The 16,682-nt window shown below is 46.7% G+C and overlaps 2 protein-coding genes across 3 annotated transcripts in view; one reads left to right on the top strand and one right to left on the bottom strand.

The window, feature by feature from the left end:
- The first annotated feature begins 934 nt into the window (after positions 1–934).
- Positions 935–8,403, top strand: VPS29 (VPS29 retromer complex component). 2 transcript variants are annotated; one of them, XM_060250242.1, is made up of 4 exons: positions 935–1,197; positions 5,870–6,061; positions 6,318–6,553; positions 7,997–8,403. In XM_060250242.1, the coding sequence occupies exons 1-4, from the start codon at positions 1,195–1,197 to the stop codon at positions 8,112–8,114; spliced, it is 549 nt and encodes a 182-aa protein (XP_060106225.1). In that variant the 5' UTR covers positions 935–1,194; the 3' UTR covers positions 8,115–8,403. The 2 variants fall into 2 exon arrangements, with proteins under 2 accessions (XP_060106225.1, XP_060106224.1); XM_060250241.1 differs by lacking the exon at positions 935–1,197 and adding an exon at positions 3,651–3,749.
- KNTC1 (kinetochore associated 1) overlaps positions 8,379–16,682 on the bottom strand; it is an 81,518-nt gene continuing 73,214 nt past the window's right edge. The window contains exons 55-62 of the mRNA XM_060249171.1: positions 15,561–15,617; positions 12,296–12,350; positions 11,896–11,959; positions 11,651–11,780; positions 10,865–10,954; positions 10,639–10,775; positions 8,785–8,872; positions 8,379–8,572 (exon numbers count right to left, since the gene is read on the bottom strand). Coding sequence (XP_060105154.1) covers positions 8,552–8,572; positions 8,785–8,872; positions 10,639–10,775; positions 10,865–10,954; positions 11,651–11,780; positions 11,896–11,959; positions 12,296–12,350; positions 15,561–15,617 — 642 coding nt within the window. The 3' untranslated portion in view covers positions 8,379–8,551. The remainder of the gene's footprint in view (positions 8,573–8,784; positions 8,873–10,638; positions 10,776–10,864; positions 10,955–11,650; positions 11,781–11,895; positions 11,960–12,295; positions 12,351–15,560; positions 15,618–16,682) is intronic.

Here is a 16,682-nt window from a genome sequence, read left to right as displayed (position 1 = left end):
GGTTTGAAGCAAGCGACAGAACAAAGTTTGAGTCCAGGAGCACTGTGAAGACCAGCAAATTTTCATTTTTGTGTGCACGTATCTGAAGAAGTGTGCGTGCACTGCACAAAAGCTTATACGAGCCGCACTGTGCAGAGTGGTAAAGCTGCTGTACTGCAGTCCTAAGCTCTGCTCACGACCTGAGTTCGATCCCCGGCGGAAGCTGGGTTTTCAGGTCGCCGGCTGGAGGTTGACTCAGCCTTCCATCCTTCCGAGGTCGGTCAAAGGAGTCCCCAGCTTGCTGGGGGGAAAGCGTAGATGACTGGGGAAGGCGAAGGCAAACCACCCTGTAAAAAGTCTGCCGTGAAAACGTTGTGAAAGCAACGTCACCCCAGAGTCCTTTCCTTTCCTATAGTCTTTAAATGAGCCCCGTGGCACAGAGTGTTAAAGCTACCGTACTGCAGACGAAGCTCTCTGCTCATGACCTGAGTTCGATCCTGGTGGAAGCTGGGTTCAGATAGCAGGCTCGAGGTCGACTCTGCCTTCCATCCTTCCGAGGTCAGTAAAATGAGTCCCCAGCTTGCTGGGGGGAAAGTGTAAAAAGGCTGGGGAAGGCAATGGCAAACCACCTCGTAAAAAGTCCGCCGTGAAAACGTTGTGATGGGACGTCATCCCAGAGTTGGAAGCAACTGGTGCTTGCACAGGGGACCTTTCCTTCCCTTTCCTTAAAGGCGCCCCTGGACTCAGACTTTGTGCTTAAAATATTTATTTCCTACGCTCTCCACTAAAGAGGTTCCGAAGGGGCGCGTTAAAACAGTACGGTGACTTAACCACACAAAAAATAATAGCGCCCTGTTTGCTTTCAATGCGCGACCGATTGGGAACCTGCAATGTGTGTTCGTCAGTACGCGATCTCTTGACGTGCAAGCTCCTCAAAGTCCCCGGATGCAAGTTCCTTCCGGTTTCTTCGCCAGAGAGACAGAAAAGCTCTCAGGTGCTTTCTGTCCGATTTTCCCGCCTTCCACGCTGATTGGGAGAGAATAACCCCGCCTCCTCAGTCCTTTCGGGTCTGATTGACACAAGCTTCCGCAGCGCGTACGGGATCCCTTTCGACCCTCTTCGGCTTCCGTAGGTAGCATTTCCGGCGTGTGGGCTTGGCAGTTCGGAAGTGATTGAGAGAAGGGACTGAATTGGAAACGCCGGAGGGAGGCCAAGATGGTGAGCGGGGCTGGGGGCGGGAGGATGGCAGAAGATACGATGGACGATGCGACGAGGCTTGAAATCTAACCCCCCCAGTTATTGCAGGCACTGAGTTCGAATCCCACCATTTCCAGGCTTTGCTTGGTAGGGTTGTTGGGGAGGGACCGTGATGCCATACGCTCAGCTCTCTAGACCCGCTGTCTCCTACACAGAAACTGGTTTTTGTTGTCCGTAGTGCCCAGAATGCAGTTGTAACTCCAAGGAGAACTCCAGGTGCAGGAGGGGGCCTTTATTTGATTTAGATTTATTTCTACCCTGTCAGAGCCAAGATGGTGCCTAAAAATGGGTAACAGGGACCCGGTTAGGTTGACAGAATGGTTGGCCTAAGATCACCTTCATGGTTGAGAGAGAATTTGTCACTTCAGTTCACAGGAAATGCTCGAGTTCTTCTTTTATTTCCCCGACTTTATTTTCACATTAACCACAGTTTTGACATTTTCCTGCAATATGTAAATGCCTGTTGTTTGTGGTATTTACAGCAATAACTTCTGTCATGATTATGCTTGGCTAACCTCTTGGAGCGTTATAAATCCATGAAATCAGAAATCATGCACCGTGCGGGGAGTCTGTTTGCTAGTATAATATGAAACTCGTGGGTACAGGCAGGAGGGGAACAAGAGGCAATGTTAGTGTTTGTCAGTGAAAGCACTATAGTCTCCAAAGCGCAGCCTGATCCTTTATCCTGCTGTAGGAGGTTGGTACAAACAATCTTGTATTGTACCACCATCTTGTGCAGGGTGAGCTTGATATATTTGTGGTACTGGAGGAAAGAACAGGGCCTGTGGTTTTAGGTTCAGAATTCAGCTTCAAGAATTTTTAACGTTTGAAAAAAGGAAGTGTTTAGCAGCTGTGGTTGAAAATGCCTGAGGAATGCAGGACAATACCTCAGAAGCCCAACCAGGGCTGAGCAAAGTTTAGATTGGCTGGGAATTCAGTATCACGCTTAGAGAGCCGGTTTGTTGTAGTGGTTAAGTGTGCAGCCTCTTATCTGGGAGAACCGGGTTTGATTCCCCACTCCTCCAGTTACAGCTGCTGGAATGGCCTTGGGTTAGCCATAGCCATCGCAGTTGTCCTTGAAAGGGCAGCTGCTGTGAGATCTCTCTCAGCCCCACACACCTAACAGGGTGTCTGTTGTGGGGGGAGAGGATATAGGAGATTGTAAGCCACTCTGAGTCTCTGATTCAGAAAGGCGGGGTATAAATCTTCAGTTTTCTTCTTCAGCTAGTAAATTAGCATAAACCATACAGAACAGTAATAACAATGCAAAATACATTATTCTAATGACAGAAATAATGGACATCTGCATAGTGCAGTCTGCAGAATTGTCCTTCCCTTTAGTATGAATTATATACAGGTTCCACACATAGAGACTTCACTGACATGAGGGTAGCTTCTCATGCCAGGACTGACAGACAGCTAGATTTGTCCAGTAGCACCGTAGAGACCAAAGATTTTCGGAGTATAAACTTTTGAGAGTCAAAGCTCCATTTGTCCTGATGAAGGGAGCTTCGACTCTCAAAAGCTTATACCCTGAAAATCTTGATTTCTTCAATGCTACCAGACGCAAATCTAGCTGTTCTGTTGCAGACTAGCATGGCAGCCTTCTAGAACAGCCCACTGGGAACACTAAGCCTCATATGTGCATTACTGCTCCCATGCAGTAAATAGCCAGAATTTAATTTTTTTCCCAGCATGGAAAGACCCATTTATATCCTCTATGATCTGAAGCAAGTTTATTATAGCAAAGCAAAGAGAACAGTGTGATTTAAACCTAGCGTTAGAGAAAACTTAATTCTGGTGAGCTAAAATGAAGCGAGTGTAGGGGGCGTTAATTTATCAATAACACCCAATGCTCCCTTTAAGCTGCGGAGTCTTGTGAGCAAAAATTCTATTTTGTGAGCTACTGGCATTAAAGTTGTGAGCGAGCAATTTGGATACTGCATAAATTAGTCTGCTCTGGGGCCATCCTTCCTGAGTTAAGAACCAGAGGCTAAAACACTGTTAGCTAGTTTACACTAACTCAACTTAGAGGGAACACTAGTAACACTGCACCCCAAATCCCATAATCTATTTGTGGTGTGTTTGCATGGAACTCTTGCGTAAGCTCTCTAGTCCACACAGACATGCAAACTGGGAAGCCAGTTAGGGGCAGGGGATTTTCAGGTGGTATACCGGAGCTCCCACATGGGCAAGGCTTGCTGTGCATGATCTTTGTGGTCCACTGAAAAATTGTGATGCAAGAATGACTGTTGCCTTCCACAAATGCTGACAAAGCTCTTTTATTAATCCATTGGGCATCAGTTGCATAAATCTGATTTTTATTTTTTTAACATTTTCTGCCTTAACCTTCAGATTTCATTGATTTGCCTATTAATTTGCCTTGAGATGTTTCCTTTTCTGTTGCTTCCTTTTATTTAACATTGTTCATGTCTCACCCTGTTTTTTCCCCCTCCCCTCCCCACCCCTCATGTCTGCAATCAACTTCTTCATCCAATAAGGCGGGGCACAGAGTAAGTTTGTTCATCTTGGCACATTGGTGGTGGCAACGCTCTCAGTGGCAGTTAAAAGGTTAAATAGGTATGGATTGAAGAACAAAGGCTTGCTGTCCCCAAATACCTCAGTGTGGATTCTCCTATTGCTCATATTTGTGATTAAAGAGGTAAAGGTAGTCCCCTTTGCAAGCACCAGTCGTTTCCGACTCTGGGGTGACGTCACATCATGACATTTTCACGGCAGACTTTTTACGGGGTGGTTTGCCATTGCCTTCCCCAGTCATCTGCGCTTTACCCCCAGCAAGCTGGGGACTCATTTGACCGACCTCGGAAGGATGGAAGGCTGAGTCAACCTCGAGACAGCTACCTGAAAACTCGGCTTCCGCCGGGGATCGAACTCAGGTCGTGAGCAGAGCTTAGGACTGCAGCTTTCCCACTCTGTGCCACATTTTGTGATTACTTTGCTTTAAAAAGTGGATTCCTGAACCTTGGAGTTCCTCATGTATATACTAGTGGTTTCTCAGTCAGTAACCTGATGATGGTAGACAAACCTCCTTGTTTAAAGTCAAGCTGTCAACGATGCCTTAAGGCACAGCTACAGGGTATTCTCCAAAGCCCCTGCAGTGTGATTGAGGCTCAACAGGCCCAGCTAGTAGTCTCCCTAAATGGTGTGTCTGCGCACACATACCTGAACAACTTCTTAGAATTCTGTACAACTTGCAAGTTTCTTAGGAAATAGGTTGTGGCAGAAGAGACGACCTGCAGCTGGAGGGTCTGAAAATCCCTGAACTGAGCCCTGCAGGACAGAGGGACAATCCTGCTCCTCTAAGAGCCTGCAAAAGGTTGCTGCAGAATCTGTGCAGTTATATTGTGACTGTGACCGTCTGACAAGGAGCAGGCTTTGAGCCCTTGCATTTGTACCCACATTGGGGAGGGGCCACATCTCTGTGGTAGAGCATCTGCTTGGCATGGAGGTCTTAGGTTCAATCCCTGGCTTTTCCAGGTAAAGGACTCAGGTAGTATGAAAGACCTCTGCCTAACAACCCGGGAGAGCTGCTGCCAGTCTGAGTGGAAAATACTAACCTTGGTGGACCAGGGATCTGATTTAGTGTAAAGCAGCTTTCTCTCCGTGTGTGTACCCAAAGGGCTCATATCCTTGCTTTTATTGCCAATGGGACGGTGGTGAAGACCCTCTAGCCCTTGCGTTGCCCGTGACATTGTCTTTGGCTGACTCATGCAGAGTCTCGCATGGCATAACTGCACCAGAGCTTTCTGCTGCAGAGGCATCCAATCATTGTTGACTTGTGTGTGGTGATATGCTGAGAAAACAGCAAGAGGAAGGATGACTCCACTGTCTTCCTGTTACAAAAAATGGGTCAAAGTCATGGCTCAGCGGTAGAACATCTGCTTGGTGTGGAAAAAGTCCCAGGTTCAACCCCTGCCCCCTCCTGTTTAAAGGATCAGGCAACACGTGATGAGGAGGACTCGAAGCTGAGTCCAAGTAGAACAGAATGACTTTGGTGAGCCGACAAGCTGACTCAGCCTGCAGTAGCTTCATGTGTTCAGGAATTGTTTGGATGAGTCTTCAGTGTTAAAAGACACAACAGGCAGCCTGTCTAATGCTGTGGAGAGGGTCAGGACACTAAGGGCGTTTTCGCACTGACCTTAATCGGCAGCGATGTCCCTCTTCACCGCGCAGGATCTGCGTGGATTTCGCACCAATTGCTGCGGAGCACCCGGAAGAGCCGCAAAGTCCCGCGGCTTTTGCGGCGCAAATGGAAACTGGTTTTCGGCGGTTTCCATTTGCGCCGCAAAAGCCGCAGGACTTTGCGATTCTTCCGGGTGCTCCGCAGCAATTGGTGCGAAATCCACGCAGATCCTGCGCGGTGAAGAGGGACGTCACTGCCGATTAAGGTCAGTGCGAAAACGCCCTAAGCTAAAAAAGATTAAGTACCAGGGGTTGGTATTGAAAGACTGGAGAGAAACATTTTAAAAACAGCTCCCCTCCGGCTTAGTGAAGCTGTCTTTCGTGTAGACAGGCGATCTTGTAAACAAAGAAACTCTGGAAAAGGGTATTGGAGCTCTGAAAGTTGGCATTTTGACCACAAAGAGACTTGTTATCTTCTTTCCTCCAAAAGTTGGTGCTGGTGTTGGGAGACCTTCACATTCCCCACAGATGCAACAGCCTGCCTGCAAAATTCAAGAAACTGCTGGTTCCAGGAAAGATCCAACACATCCTTTGCACTGGAAACCTCTGTACAAAAGAGAGCTATGACTACCTCAAGACCCTGGCTGGTGACGTTCATGTCGTTAGAGGGGACTTTGACGAGGTATCGTCGACTCTTGGGATTCTGGGCGGGTGATGCTGACGAGTAGCGCTGTTCTCTTCAGCTGCCCGTGCGAGTGGGTTCTCTTTTAAGGTGGATGGGGGTTCCTTCAGTTTGGAGTTAGATGCTGGGACTGGTCTTTCTCCACCTACAGCCCTGTTGTAGTCAGTGGGAACAAAAGGTAGCTTTTTTGTTACAGCATGGAAGAACGTGGCAGAGAACTAGACCTGTGTAAGTTAAACTTGTCTTTTGGTTCTAGAATCTGAATTATCCAGAGCAGAAGGTTGTCACTGTGGGGCAGTTCAAGATCGGACTGATCCACGGCCACCAAGTCATTCCCTGGGGCGATGTAGCCAGCCTGGCGTTGCTGCAAAGGCAGTTCGATGTGGACATCCTCATTTCGGGACATACACACAAATTTGAGGCGTTTGAACATGAAAACAAGTTCTACATCAACCCTGGGTCAGCAACAGGCGCCTACAGCGCTTTGGAGAAGTGAGTTAACAGAATAAAAATAAGCTATTGGGAGGTGGGGTTTTGCCATAGTATGTTGATCACTACAGTTTGTACAGGGCAGAGTACTCATATTTGCTTGCTCTGGGCTACAGGGCTTTGCATTGTCAAGGAGCAGCTGATCGGGGCCCAGTGAACTTGTTACCTGTAGCCCCTCGATCTAGGGACTAGTTATGGAAGATTAGATCTAGAGCAGGGGTGTCAAAGTCATTTGTTATGAGGGCCAGATCTGACATAAATAAGACCTTGTTGGGTGGGCCATGTGTGTACCTATTTAAGATTAGGGAGCAGAGAGCCAGTTTGGTGTAGTGGTTAAGTGTGCGGACTCTTATCTGGGAGAACCGAGTTTGATTCCCCACTCCTCCACTTGCACCTGCTGGAATGGCCTTGGGTCAGCCATAGCTCTGGCAGAGGTTGTCCTTGAAAGGGCAGCTGCTGTGAGAGCCCTCTCCAGCCCCACCCACCTCACAGGGTGTCTGTTGTGGGGGAGGAAGGTAAAGGAGATTGTGAGCCGCTCTGAGACTCTTCGGAGTGGAGGGCGGGATATAAATCCAATATCATCATCTTCTTCAGAGATATAAACTTTATGAAGGACACAAACACCATTAAATATATTTTTTAAAAAACGTAAACCATGCTTAAAATGTTTGCATTTGTTGGTCTTAAAGGTGCTTTCTTTGTATTTCTCCCATGGGAATCCAGGGGACTGGGCAAAGGAAGCTTTGGCTCATTCGTTCTTTCCCCAGGGGACTAGGAAGGAATGGAGCCTCAGCCAATAGAAGAGAGGCTTGGCTCAGTAGCTTTGCTGTGCAATTGAGCAAGCCTTGCAAAGCAAGCTATTATGCAGAAGGAAGCAAGATATAGGGAGAAGGAAGCAATTGACAGCCAGTTGCTCAGAGGCCGGATAGGAGCCCTCCAGGGACCTGATTCAGCCTCCGGACTCCATGTTTGACACCCCTGGACTAGAGCTTGTATTCCATCCAGGACTATTCCCATAAGGCACTCCATGCAGTTAAGCTGAACTGTTGCAGGAAAGGTCGCTTTTAAGAAAATTTGAAATAAACAGCTTTTAGGTTTTCCAATAACTTCCTTCAACAGGAGTATCAAGTAGATTAAGGCAGTCATTTCATAGGGGTTGAGATAAGGGACAGGCTTCTTTTAGAGACATCCCTGAATGCATTCCATGGATTTTTTAAAAAATCAGCTAAAGTAATAAATGGCATTATTCTCTTACTAGCACCAGGTACGCTGTTGCTATTAAAGCATGCTAGTGGATTCTAGAGATAATGGACTAACGGACTCATGCTCTAATAATCCTACGGATGCAAGCTCCACTGCTTTCAGTTCACAGGAGGATAGTTTTAAGTGTCTCACTGTTAGGATGCTACCAGGAAAAAATTACCCCTTTTTTCCTTTGTCCCACAGCAACATCATTCCTTCCTTTGTGTTGATGGATATCCAGGCCTCCACAGTTGTTACTTACGTTTATCAGCTGATCGGTGACGATGTGAAAGTAGAAAGAATCGAGTACAAGAAATCTTAAAGCCAGCTACTCCTTGCGAGTTTATGCTTCAGTCTCCCTTTTCCTCTTCTTGCAATATGCACTAAAAAGGTCTGCAGTGTTTGCAATATTATTTTAGCCTACGAAACTAATCTTTCCCTTGTTGTAGGCAGGCGAATGAGTACGTGGCATCTTAAAGTCTGTCTTGGCTTTCTTTGTTTCAACCATAAGAAAAAGCTCAAGCTTGTAAATACTGTTCAAAATGCTTGGTAGAATTTCTTCTGTTCACACAAACCGTTCCCAATCTTGTAATAAATATTTGTTTAATTTGGATTTGACAAAGCTTTCATTATTACTTCGAGCATATAATTACACAAATGGAGTGCTTTATCACTTTGTAAATTTATGTATTTAGATTGAATATACAGGAATTTTTAAACAACAACAAAAAAACCCCATTTTGACTCTGGTTGTGGATCTTATTCCTTCCAGAGGAACATCTAAAAGGGGGAAAAGAAAAGAGTCAATATTCCAGTTTTCTATAAAAGTCACTAATGTATATGAAGTATTCATTGTAGTATAAGCACAATTGAATTCCAGGACTTATTTACCGGCAACACCGTCACAATATAGCATAAGAAATCTAAAGTAGGGTGTCCCCATTAGTTTCCATATGTATTAATTTTTTAAAAGACCAAACCCCATTTAGTACCTTTACAAGTTCTGATGACGACTGGTCTGAGACAGGATTTCCAGATTCTTTAAGATATTCCTTTATTAGGGCTGCTGCATCATCCGTCCTGTGCAGATAAACACACAGACTGAAGACGTCTTAACCTTGCGCTGACTTCACCATACACCAGCTCACCTAGATGCATGGTACCTGTACCTCTGGGGTGACGGGAGGCCCCATGCTGTGCTTTTTTGCCACAGCTCAGTTCAGTTACATGAAAGGTTTACTGGGACTTTCTCCCTATTAAACTTCTAGAATGGCAGCTTTAAGCCCATCGCTCTGCACTTTACTGGATTGTAGCCCTTGCTTTTCAGAGCAATTTGTAGTTGGACTAAAACTAAGGCTTTTTAGGCTGCTTGCCCTCTGAGGCAGCTTATAAATGCAAACATTAATGGCTTGGTATATGTTGATTGTGGCTTCACACAGGGACCGTTTAATGAGGAGGCGCCAGTTGTGGTTTCAGTTGTAGCTGCCAGTTTATTTCACTGTTGCTCGTTCAAATGGAGCTAAAGTTGTCAGGTTCTTCCTGGCCACTGCGGGGGGAGGTAGTTGCCAGATCTAGGTTGGGAAACTCCTGGGGAAGACAAGGACCCCCCCCCCCCCCATAGGGTCCAATGCCATGGAGTCCTCCCTCCAAAGCATCCATTTTTCTTCAGGGGAACTGATCTCTGTAGTCTGGAGATGAACTGGGATTCCCGGATCCCACCTGGAGAGATTGGCATCCCTATGAGGCACATGTACAAACATAGCTGCAATCCATACTCTTACCTAGATTTTGATTATCCAGCAAGTCCGAGTGCAGGGGGTGGCCAAACTGAGGCTCGGGAGCCACATGTGGCTCTTACACATATTGAGTAGTTCACAAAGCCCTCACTGCCCCGTCGGCCGGCTTGGAGAGTACATTTAAAGTTGCTTTCTTTCCATCTCCCTCTCCCATCTATTTGCCTTCTCAAGCATCTGCCATTCATGTCTTGCGGCTCTCAAACATCTGACATTTATTCTGTGTGGCTCTTCGGCCACCCCTGTTCTAGGGGATTCTTTTGGTTTGCAAGGGCTGCTGAACCATAGTGTGTTACGGGTATCAGCTAAAGCAGCTCTTAGTTTTGATTTTCAACACTGCTATTCAGCCAAGCCTTGACCCGGATGGCCCAGGCCGGTCAGATCTCAGAAGCTAAGCAGGGTCAGTCCTAGTGAGTACTTGGATGGAAGGGCTGGCTGCAAAAGCAGCCGAAGGCAAATCACCTCTGTTGGTCTTTTGCCTTGAAAACCCTCGGTCACCATAAGCTGCCTGCAACATGACGCCACTTTTCCACCACCATCCAAACAGGAAAGAAAAGAACAGGTCCCTGTGCAAGCACCAGTCGTTTCTGACTCTGGGGTGACGTTGCTTTCACACACTTTTCACGGCAGACTTTTTACGGGAAGGCAATGGCAAACCACCCCACAAAAAGTCTGCCGTGAAAACACTGTGAAAGCAACATCACCCCAGAGTTTGAAACAACTGGTGCTAGCACAGGGGACCTTTCCTTTGCCTTGCCCTTGCCTTCCCCAGTCATCTAAGCTTTCCCCCCAGCAAGCTGGGTACTCATTTTACCGACCTCGGAAGGTCAACCTCCAGCTGGCTACCTGAAAACCCAGCTTGCATCGGGGATCGAACTCAGGTCGTGAGCAGAGCTTAGGACTGCAATACTGCAGCTTTACCACTCTGCTCTCATCATCCAAACAAGCCCATGACAATTTTGGTCATATGGCAGTGGAAAAAAATACCCATCTTCTTCCCTCCTTCCACAGAAAATAGAGAAAAGTAAGCCCTGGAAACTCTATATAGCCTACCTGTTCTCACTTTCCAGATATTTTACCAATCCTTTCAGTCTGTCAGCCCCCATCTCTCGTAGCTTCAGGTAAGGAAGGTACTCCGTGGCCACAAAGCATTTGCTTTTGATTGTGAACTCTAGAACCAAATACCTGATCTGCAAAAGGGAAGAATTGTTATTCTGGTTGTGTCTACTACAGACATTGGCTGGAGAGGGGGAGGGAGGGAATGTGCAAAGTGACATACCTCAGAAGCAAAGCCAGCTAGTCCGCAGTGATCCACATGCTCCTTGATTTGCTGCAATATCTTCTCCTGCTGGTAAGAGGCTAAAAAGCTCTGCCCAAAACCAGAAAAGGAGCACAGGAAGAATCAGTTTAACATGGGCTTTAAAATCATCAGGGGAAAAAATGCTGACGCTTTCTTGAACGCAACAGCCATGAAGTTTAAAGGACACCTGTGCCACTGAATCTCACATTTCGAAGAGTTAGCCACACTAATCCGCTGTAACAAACAGTGGGCTACAAACAAGTGGGCTACAGTCCACTTAGCCACATCTGTGGTCTCCTAAAGGATATATATACTCTACATGGCAGTGGGGGCAGCAGGGCGAGGAAATGCACAAGCGAAGAGGGATGCTACTTCTGCATTAATTGAAATGTCTCGTCTGGACAGATGAGACACATTCCCAGCCAAAAAGCAACAAGTGCTGAGACAGCATAACAAAGCAGGAGTCAAGTGGCACCTTGAAGACCAACCAAGCTTTATTCAGAATGTAAACTTCCGTGCGCTAGAAGCACACTTCTTCAGATGAGAGGATCGGGTACAGTGGGCTGCCTACTTGGATCTAATAAAAAGGACAATACAACAAGCAGTTTGAGTGAGAGACCATCACAGTTCCAAGTGAGCAAAGTAAGCCAAGCGTTCTACAGCATCAAATGTGCATTAATGAATTCTAACTTCATGACTTTAGCAGCTGTTTTAAGAAAGTATCAGCTGCTGAATGGGGGTAGGGAGAGGAGCCATTGCACTCACTTGAATCTGTTGATCCCTTTTCTCCGTCTGAGGGATCAGCCAGAGACACCCCAAAGCCAGAGCCAGCAGCTGTAACTCCATGAACTTTTTGGCAATCCCAATTACATCTAGATGACCTAGGACAGGACACCTTGGGGAGGCATTTAGGGGGGAAATTTCCAAATTAGCAGTGCTTCTATATGCTGACGGAATCTCTTCCACCCCACCCAAATTTTTCTTTTGCGGACGGTGTAGTTTTCACTTACTGCAGTAGAGCTTTGAGAGATGCACAGCATGCCTCCAGTTCACTAGGACTTGGTGGACAGGAAACTTTAAAACAAAAGCAAGAAGACTAGTGATCAAAGACTTCTTCACAAAATGCATTCTGTGGTTCCACGGGTCAAAGCTCTTACGATACTGCAGCGTTCCCTGTAGGTCTAGCTATATAGTGCACCTCCAAATTCTTCCACTTCCCATGGAATGTATACATACAAGCCTACTTAAAACACACAACAATACTGTACAGTTACTTTAAAACAGAGTCCAACGCTACCTGCATAAAGCTTAAAGATGTCACTGGACTCTCATTTTGTTCTGTTGGTTCAGACCAACACGGCTCTCCACCTGGGAGGGAATGATTTTAAAAGACAGAGTGAAACAACACACCTGAATGAAATGGTACAAGAATGACATTCTGCCAAGCTCTGCTGAAGTTGGGAATCTGAAAAAAAAAATCAAACGCTTCTTAAAATGGCTGGAGTTTTAAATGTACAGGTTTGTGGCATTTGAAACCTGTCAAGGCTTTTCCATGGGCAGATCCGTAAATCAAGTTATACTCTGGTTTCTCTTCAGATCGCATAAATAAAGTTAAAAGTCTGGTTCTTGCGCATGAACAGAGGAGGCTGCCTCATGCTGGGTCAGGTTTGCAGGGAGAAAAAGTACTTTCCCAACACAGGCTGTCCAAGACCCACTAGACCTTCCACACACAAAGCTTTGGTTCCGTATAGGGGAGCAGAGAGGTAAGAGTTGGTTTTATACCCCACCCTTCACTGACAAAGGAGTCTCAGAGTGACTTACAATCACCTTCCCTTCATCTCCCCCTCCCAACAAGGCATCCTATCAGGTAGGTGGGGCTGAGAGAACTGTGACTAGCTCAAGGTCACCCAGCTGGCTGCACATGGAGGAGCAGGGAATCAAACCCAGTTCTCCAGACAGAGTCCACCACTCTTAACTAACCATTACACCATGCTGGTTCTTGTGACCACTGGACTTCGAATTCTGCAGTCTCATAGCACAGTGTCGTGAGCCACCCTGAGCCCGCTTGTGGGACAGGGCGGGGTATAAATTGAAAAATAAATCAAATTTATGCAGTACCATTGACTTTGGTGCTATTGAGCGTTTGGATTACAACGCCTGTGCCAAACCACCATCGGCACATGAGCATCAACACCTGAGCCTGCAGCTACCTGTGCCTTCACTGCTCTGTGGCTGCAATAAAGCAAGGCACTAACGTCATTGTTCACGGCAGGCTTCCTAAGCGGTAAGCAGAATCGATAAGTGGGGTGACGCCATCTTGAAGGTTTGGGGCAGAGGCAAGCCACATTGCAATGGAAATTCTAATTTCTTTGTTTTCCTCAGCTTGCTCCGGCAGTCCTTTAAGTTTTAAATTAGCAGCCCTTAATTTGTTGTCTAGGTAAAGCACTTTTTCTTGGAGCCGGGAATCAGAGCGTAGAAGGCTCTCCACCGCGTCTTGAGCTTTAGACGGCATTTCAAATGCTGAGTCAGCACTTTGAGTGACTGCCGATAGCGTCTCATTTATTTTTTTAAGGTCATTTTGGATGAGAGCGATAGTATTAGAGATTTTGTCTCCAAGAGCTTCTTCTAAGTGGGCTATGACTTCATGGAAAGTTTGTGAGGTAGGTAAAGGTCCGTCCTCTGCGCCAGTGGAATTTTCGGGCGCCATTTTCTGAATGTCAGGCCGCAGTGAGCTGTTAGCAGCGTCCGGGGTCATAAAAAAAAAGTTAGTCACCTTTTGGGATCTGGAAACCGCTCTGGAGGCTGCTCTAGTTCTTCCGGAGTTCCTTTTGCCCACGCCCAAGTGAAAACAGAGCGTTTGGAGGGAATGGAATGAAGATAAAGGGGCTATGAGTCGGGAGTGTTCTTCTCAGGCATCCGCAAAACTCCGCCCTCCCCCTTACCGTTCACTATTGTACCGGAAGTGCGCATGCACACGAAAGCTTATACTCAGAATTCAACTCTGTCAATCTTAAAGGTGCCCACTGGACTCAAATGTCCTATTCACTATGGAGCTAGACCGGCTCCCAACCCAGTTCACAGTTCCAACCTATAACATTATTCAAATGAGCAACAACTCTGTTTGCAGGGCTCCAATTCATAAGAACATAAGAGAAGCCATGTTGGATCAGGCCAGTGGCCCATCCAGTCCAACACTCTGCCATTTTGGATCAGGCCAGTGGTCCATCCAGTCCAACACTCTGTGTCACATAAGAACATAAGAGAAGCCATGTTGGATCAGGCCAGTGGCCCATCCAGTCCAACACTCTGTGTCACATAAGAACGTAAGAGAAGCCATGTTGGATCAGGCCAATGGCCCATGCAGTCCAACACTCTGTGTCACATAAGAATATAAGAGAAGCCATGTTGGATCAGGCCAGTGGCCCATCCAGTCCAACACTCTGTGTCACATAAGAACATAAGAGAAGCCATGTTGGATCAGCCCAATGGCCCATCCAGTCCAACACTCTGTGTCACATAAGAACATCAGAGAAGCCATGTTGGATCAGACCAGTGGCCCATCCAGTCCAACACTTTGTGTCACATAAGAACATTAGAGAAGCCATGTTGGATCAGGCCAATGGCCCATCCAGTCCAACACTCTGTGTCACATAAGAACATCAGAGAAGCCATGTTGGATCAGGCCAGTGGCCCATCCAGTCCAACACTCTGTGTCACATAAGAACAGAAGAGAGGCCATGTTGGATCAGGCCAATGGCCCATCCAGTCCAACACTCTGTGTCACACAGTGGCCAAAGAACCCAAGTGCCATCAGGAGGTCCACCAGTGGGGCTAGAAGCCCTCCCACTGTGCCCCTCCCCCAAGAACCAAGTTTGTAAGACCAAAGTGTTGTTTTGAGGGACATGGAGCATTGAACTGAAGGATGTTACAAATCTGAGACAGTCTTGCCCTCCTGCTAGTGGGGATTCTGCTGCTCTTGCCTTTCCCAGCTTCCCTAGGGGGAAGCCTGGGCTTCCTTAATTCAGGCCATGTCAACAACTGATGCCTTTGGTCACCCTCTTTCCTAAAGTAGCTGGGGCTGGGGATTGTAATGGACCACTCTTCTCTCCTTAAGCCTCTTGGTGAACTGGTGGCTCTAACGACTCTTTCTTAGTCTCTCTTAGATGGTAATTCAGGCCGAGTGATCAAATAAGGATGGAGATCTTCTGGCAAACAGATAACTGCTGCTTGTGCCATTCTGTGGTATTTCCATGGAATAAGACCTTGATTTCATGCCAGAGCAACCCCAGCAGCTCACACTAACGGCAGCTAAAGGTAACTGCTGCTATTGGGCTACTAAAAAGCTTTCATTAGTATCCGTAGCACATTTGGGCAGGGGACACTGATGGTGAAGATGTATGTTTTACTCTACTAGAGCAGGGGTGGCCAACGGTAGCTCTCCAGATGCTTTTTTTGCCTACAACTCCCATTAGCCCCAGCCAGCATGGCCAATGGCTGGGGCTGATGGGAGTTGTAGGCAAAAAAAAATCTAGAGAGCTACCGTTGGCCACCCCTGTACTAGAGTAACAGCCTCGTCTGTTCACGTGAAATAGCTTACAAAAAACCCTAGCACACACAACATTAATGCTTTTCAAGAAATACAAAGTTCCATCCCGGGGAAGAAAATTTCACGCACCTGCAATAATGAATGGATCCCCGTAATCGTTACCAACACTTTCCTCAGATAATCAACCTGAAAGAAAAATTTTTTGCAACTTAATATGTTATGGGAATTTCAACTATTTTTTAAATAAATTCTTGGAGTAGGCTGTGAGTGGGGCTTGAGAAGCTAATTTAGGAAACAGCTTGCAGGGCCACCCCCGCCCCCCAGGCACAGGCGAGAAATCCATTCCTGCAAGGCAGGTCAGTTGCTGGGGGCGGGGGGTGGGAGGAGGGCATGAGAGAGAAAAATGACAAAGATCAGCACAAGCAAAATAGAACTGTTGTAGGCATCATTTAAAAAGGGGGTTTTGTGTATTTGCGTATGTGTGCATGCATGTGTGTGTGACTGCATGCGAAAGTCATGTCGACCTCTAGTGACTGACCTCTACTGTGGGGCTGGAGGATATTCAGAGAGGTGGCTGAATAGAGCCTGCCCTCGCCTTCCGACTTGGTATTCCAAGGAGGTCTCCCATCCAAGTACTAACCACAGTCGGCCCTGTTCAGCTTCCAATATCTGATGAGATCGGACTTGCCTGGGCTATCCAGGTCAGGTGTGGGCATCATTTAAAAACAAGGTTTAAAAAATTAGACCAGGCGTTGTTTTAAATAAAACAGTTCTACTGGCCCTTGCAAAAATGTGCAGATTTTTAATCAGACAGATGACAATCCCATGTTAAGTATAAACCTTGCAACTCTAAATTGCATTGTGTATAATATTATATACATTTTGATATAAGAGATGTTACTGTTCTCTACTTGGTATAATACCGCAGATGCATTCTCCAAGCCATGGCTGGCTTGACTTGGACAAGTGATTTAAAGAGAAAAATGTCTTCTCCAAGCTGGCCAGTGGGGGCCTCAAGAGCCACGCAATATGTGGGAAAGAGCCACACGTGGCTCCCAAGCCTCAGTTTGGCCGCCCCTGTTCTAGACTTCAGGAATTTCTCCGTTTGCAGCTATGGACTAAACAGTGCATTGTAATTCTCCTGTCAGATGATGCTAGGATTTGAGGTTTTCCTCTTTCAATTGTTCTGCTAGACAAAACCTACACACCTGTCATTCTGAGGGCCCAACCCCAACCAGGGAAAAGACTCAC

Source organism: Heteronotia binoei, chromosome 11 (assembly GCF_032191835.1).
Source record: "Heteronotia binoei isolate CCM8104 ecotype False Entrance Well chromosome 11, APGP_CSIRO_Hbin_v1, whole genome shotgun sequence".
NCBI classification, from domain to species: domain Eukaryota; kingdom Metazoa; phylum Chordata; class Lepidosauria; order Squamata; family Gekkonidae; genus Heteronotia; species Heteronotia binoei.
Note: the sequence above shows the minus strand (reverse complement) of the source record. Positions and strands in the feature narration are given on the sequence as shown.

What these genes read in the sequence shown, in the direction of transcription:
- VPS29 (XM_060250241.1), top strand. Translation starts at nt 3,666, where the DNA reads ATGTCTCACCCTGTTTTTTCCCCCTCCCCTCCCCACCCCTCATGTCTG. An exon ending in TTAGAGGGGACTTTGACGAG is followed by an intron (nt 6,062 to 6,317) that starts GTATCGTCGACT and finishes TTTTGGTTCTAG; the next exon opens with AATCTGAATTATCCAGAGCA. An exon ending in GCCTACAGCGCTTTGGAGAA is followed by an intron (nt 6,554 to 7,996) that starts GTGAGTTAACAG and finishes TTTGTCCCACAG; the next exon opens with CAACATCATTCCTTCCTTTG.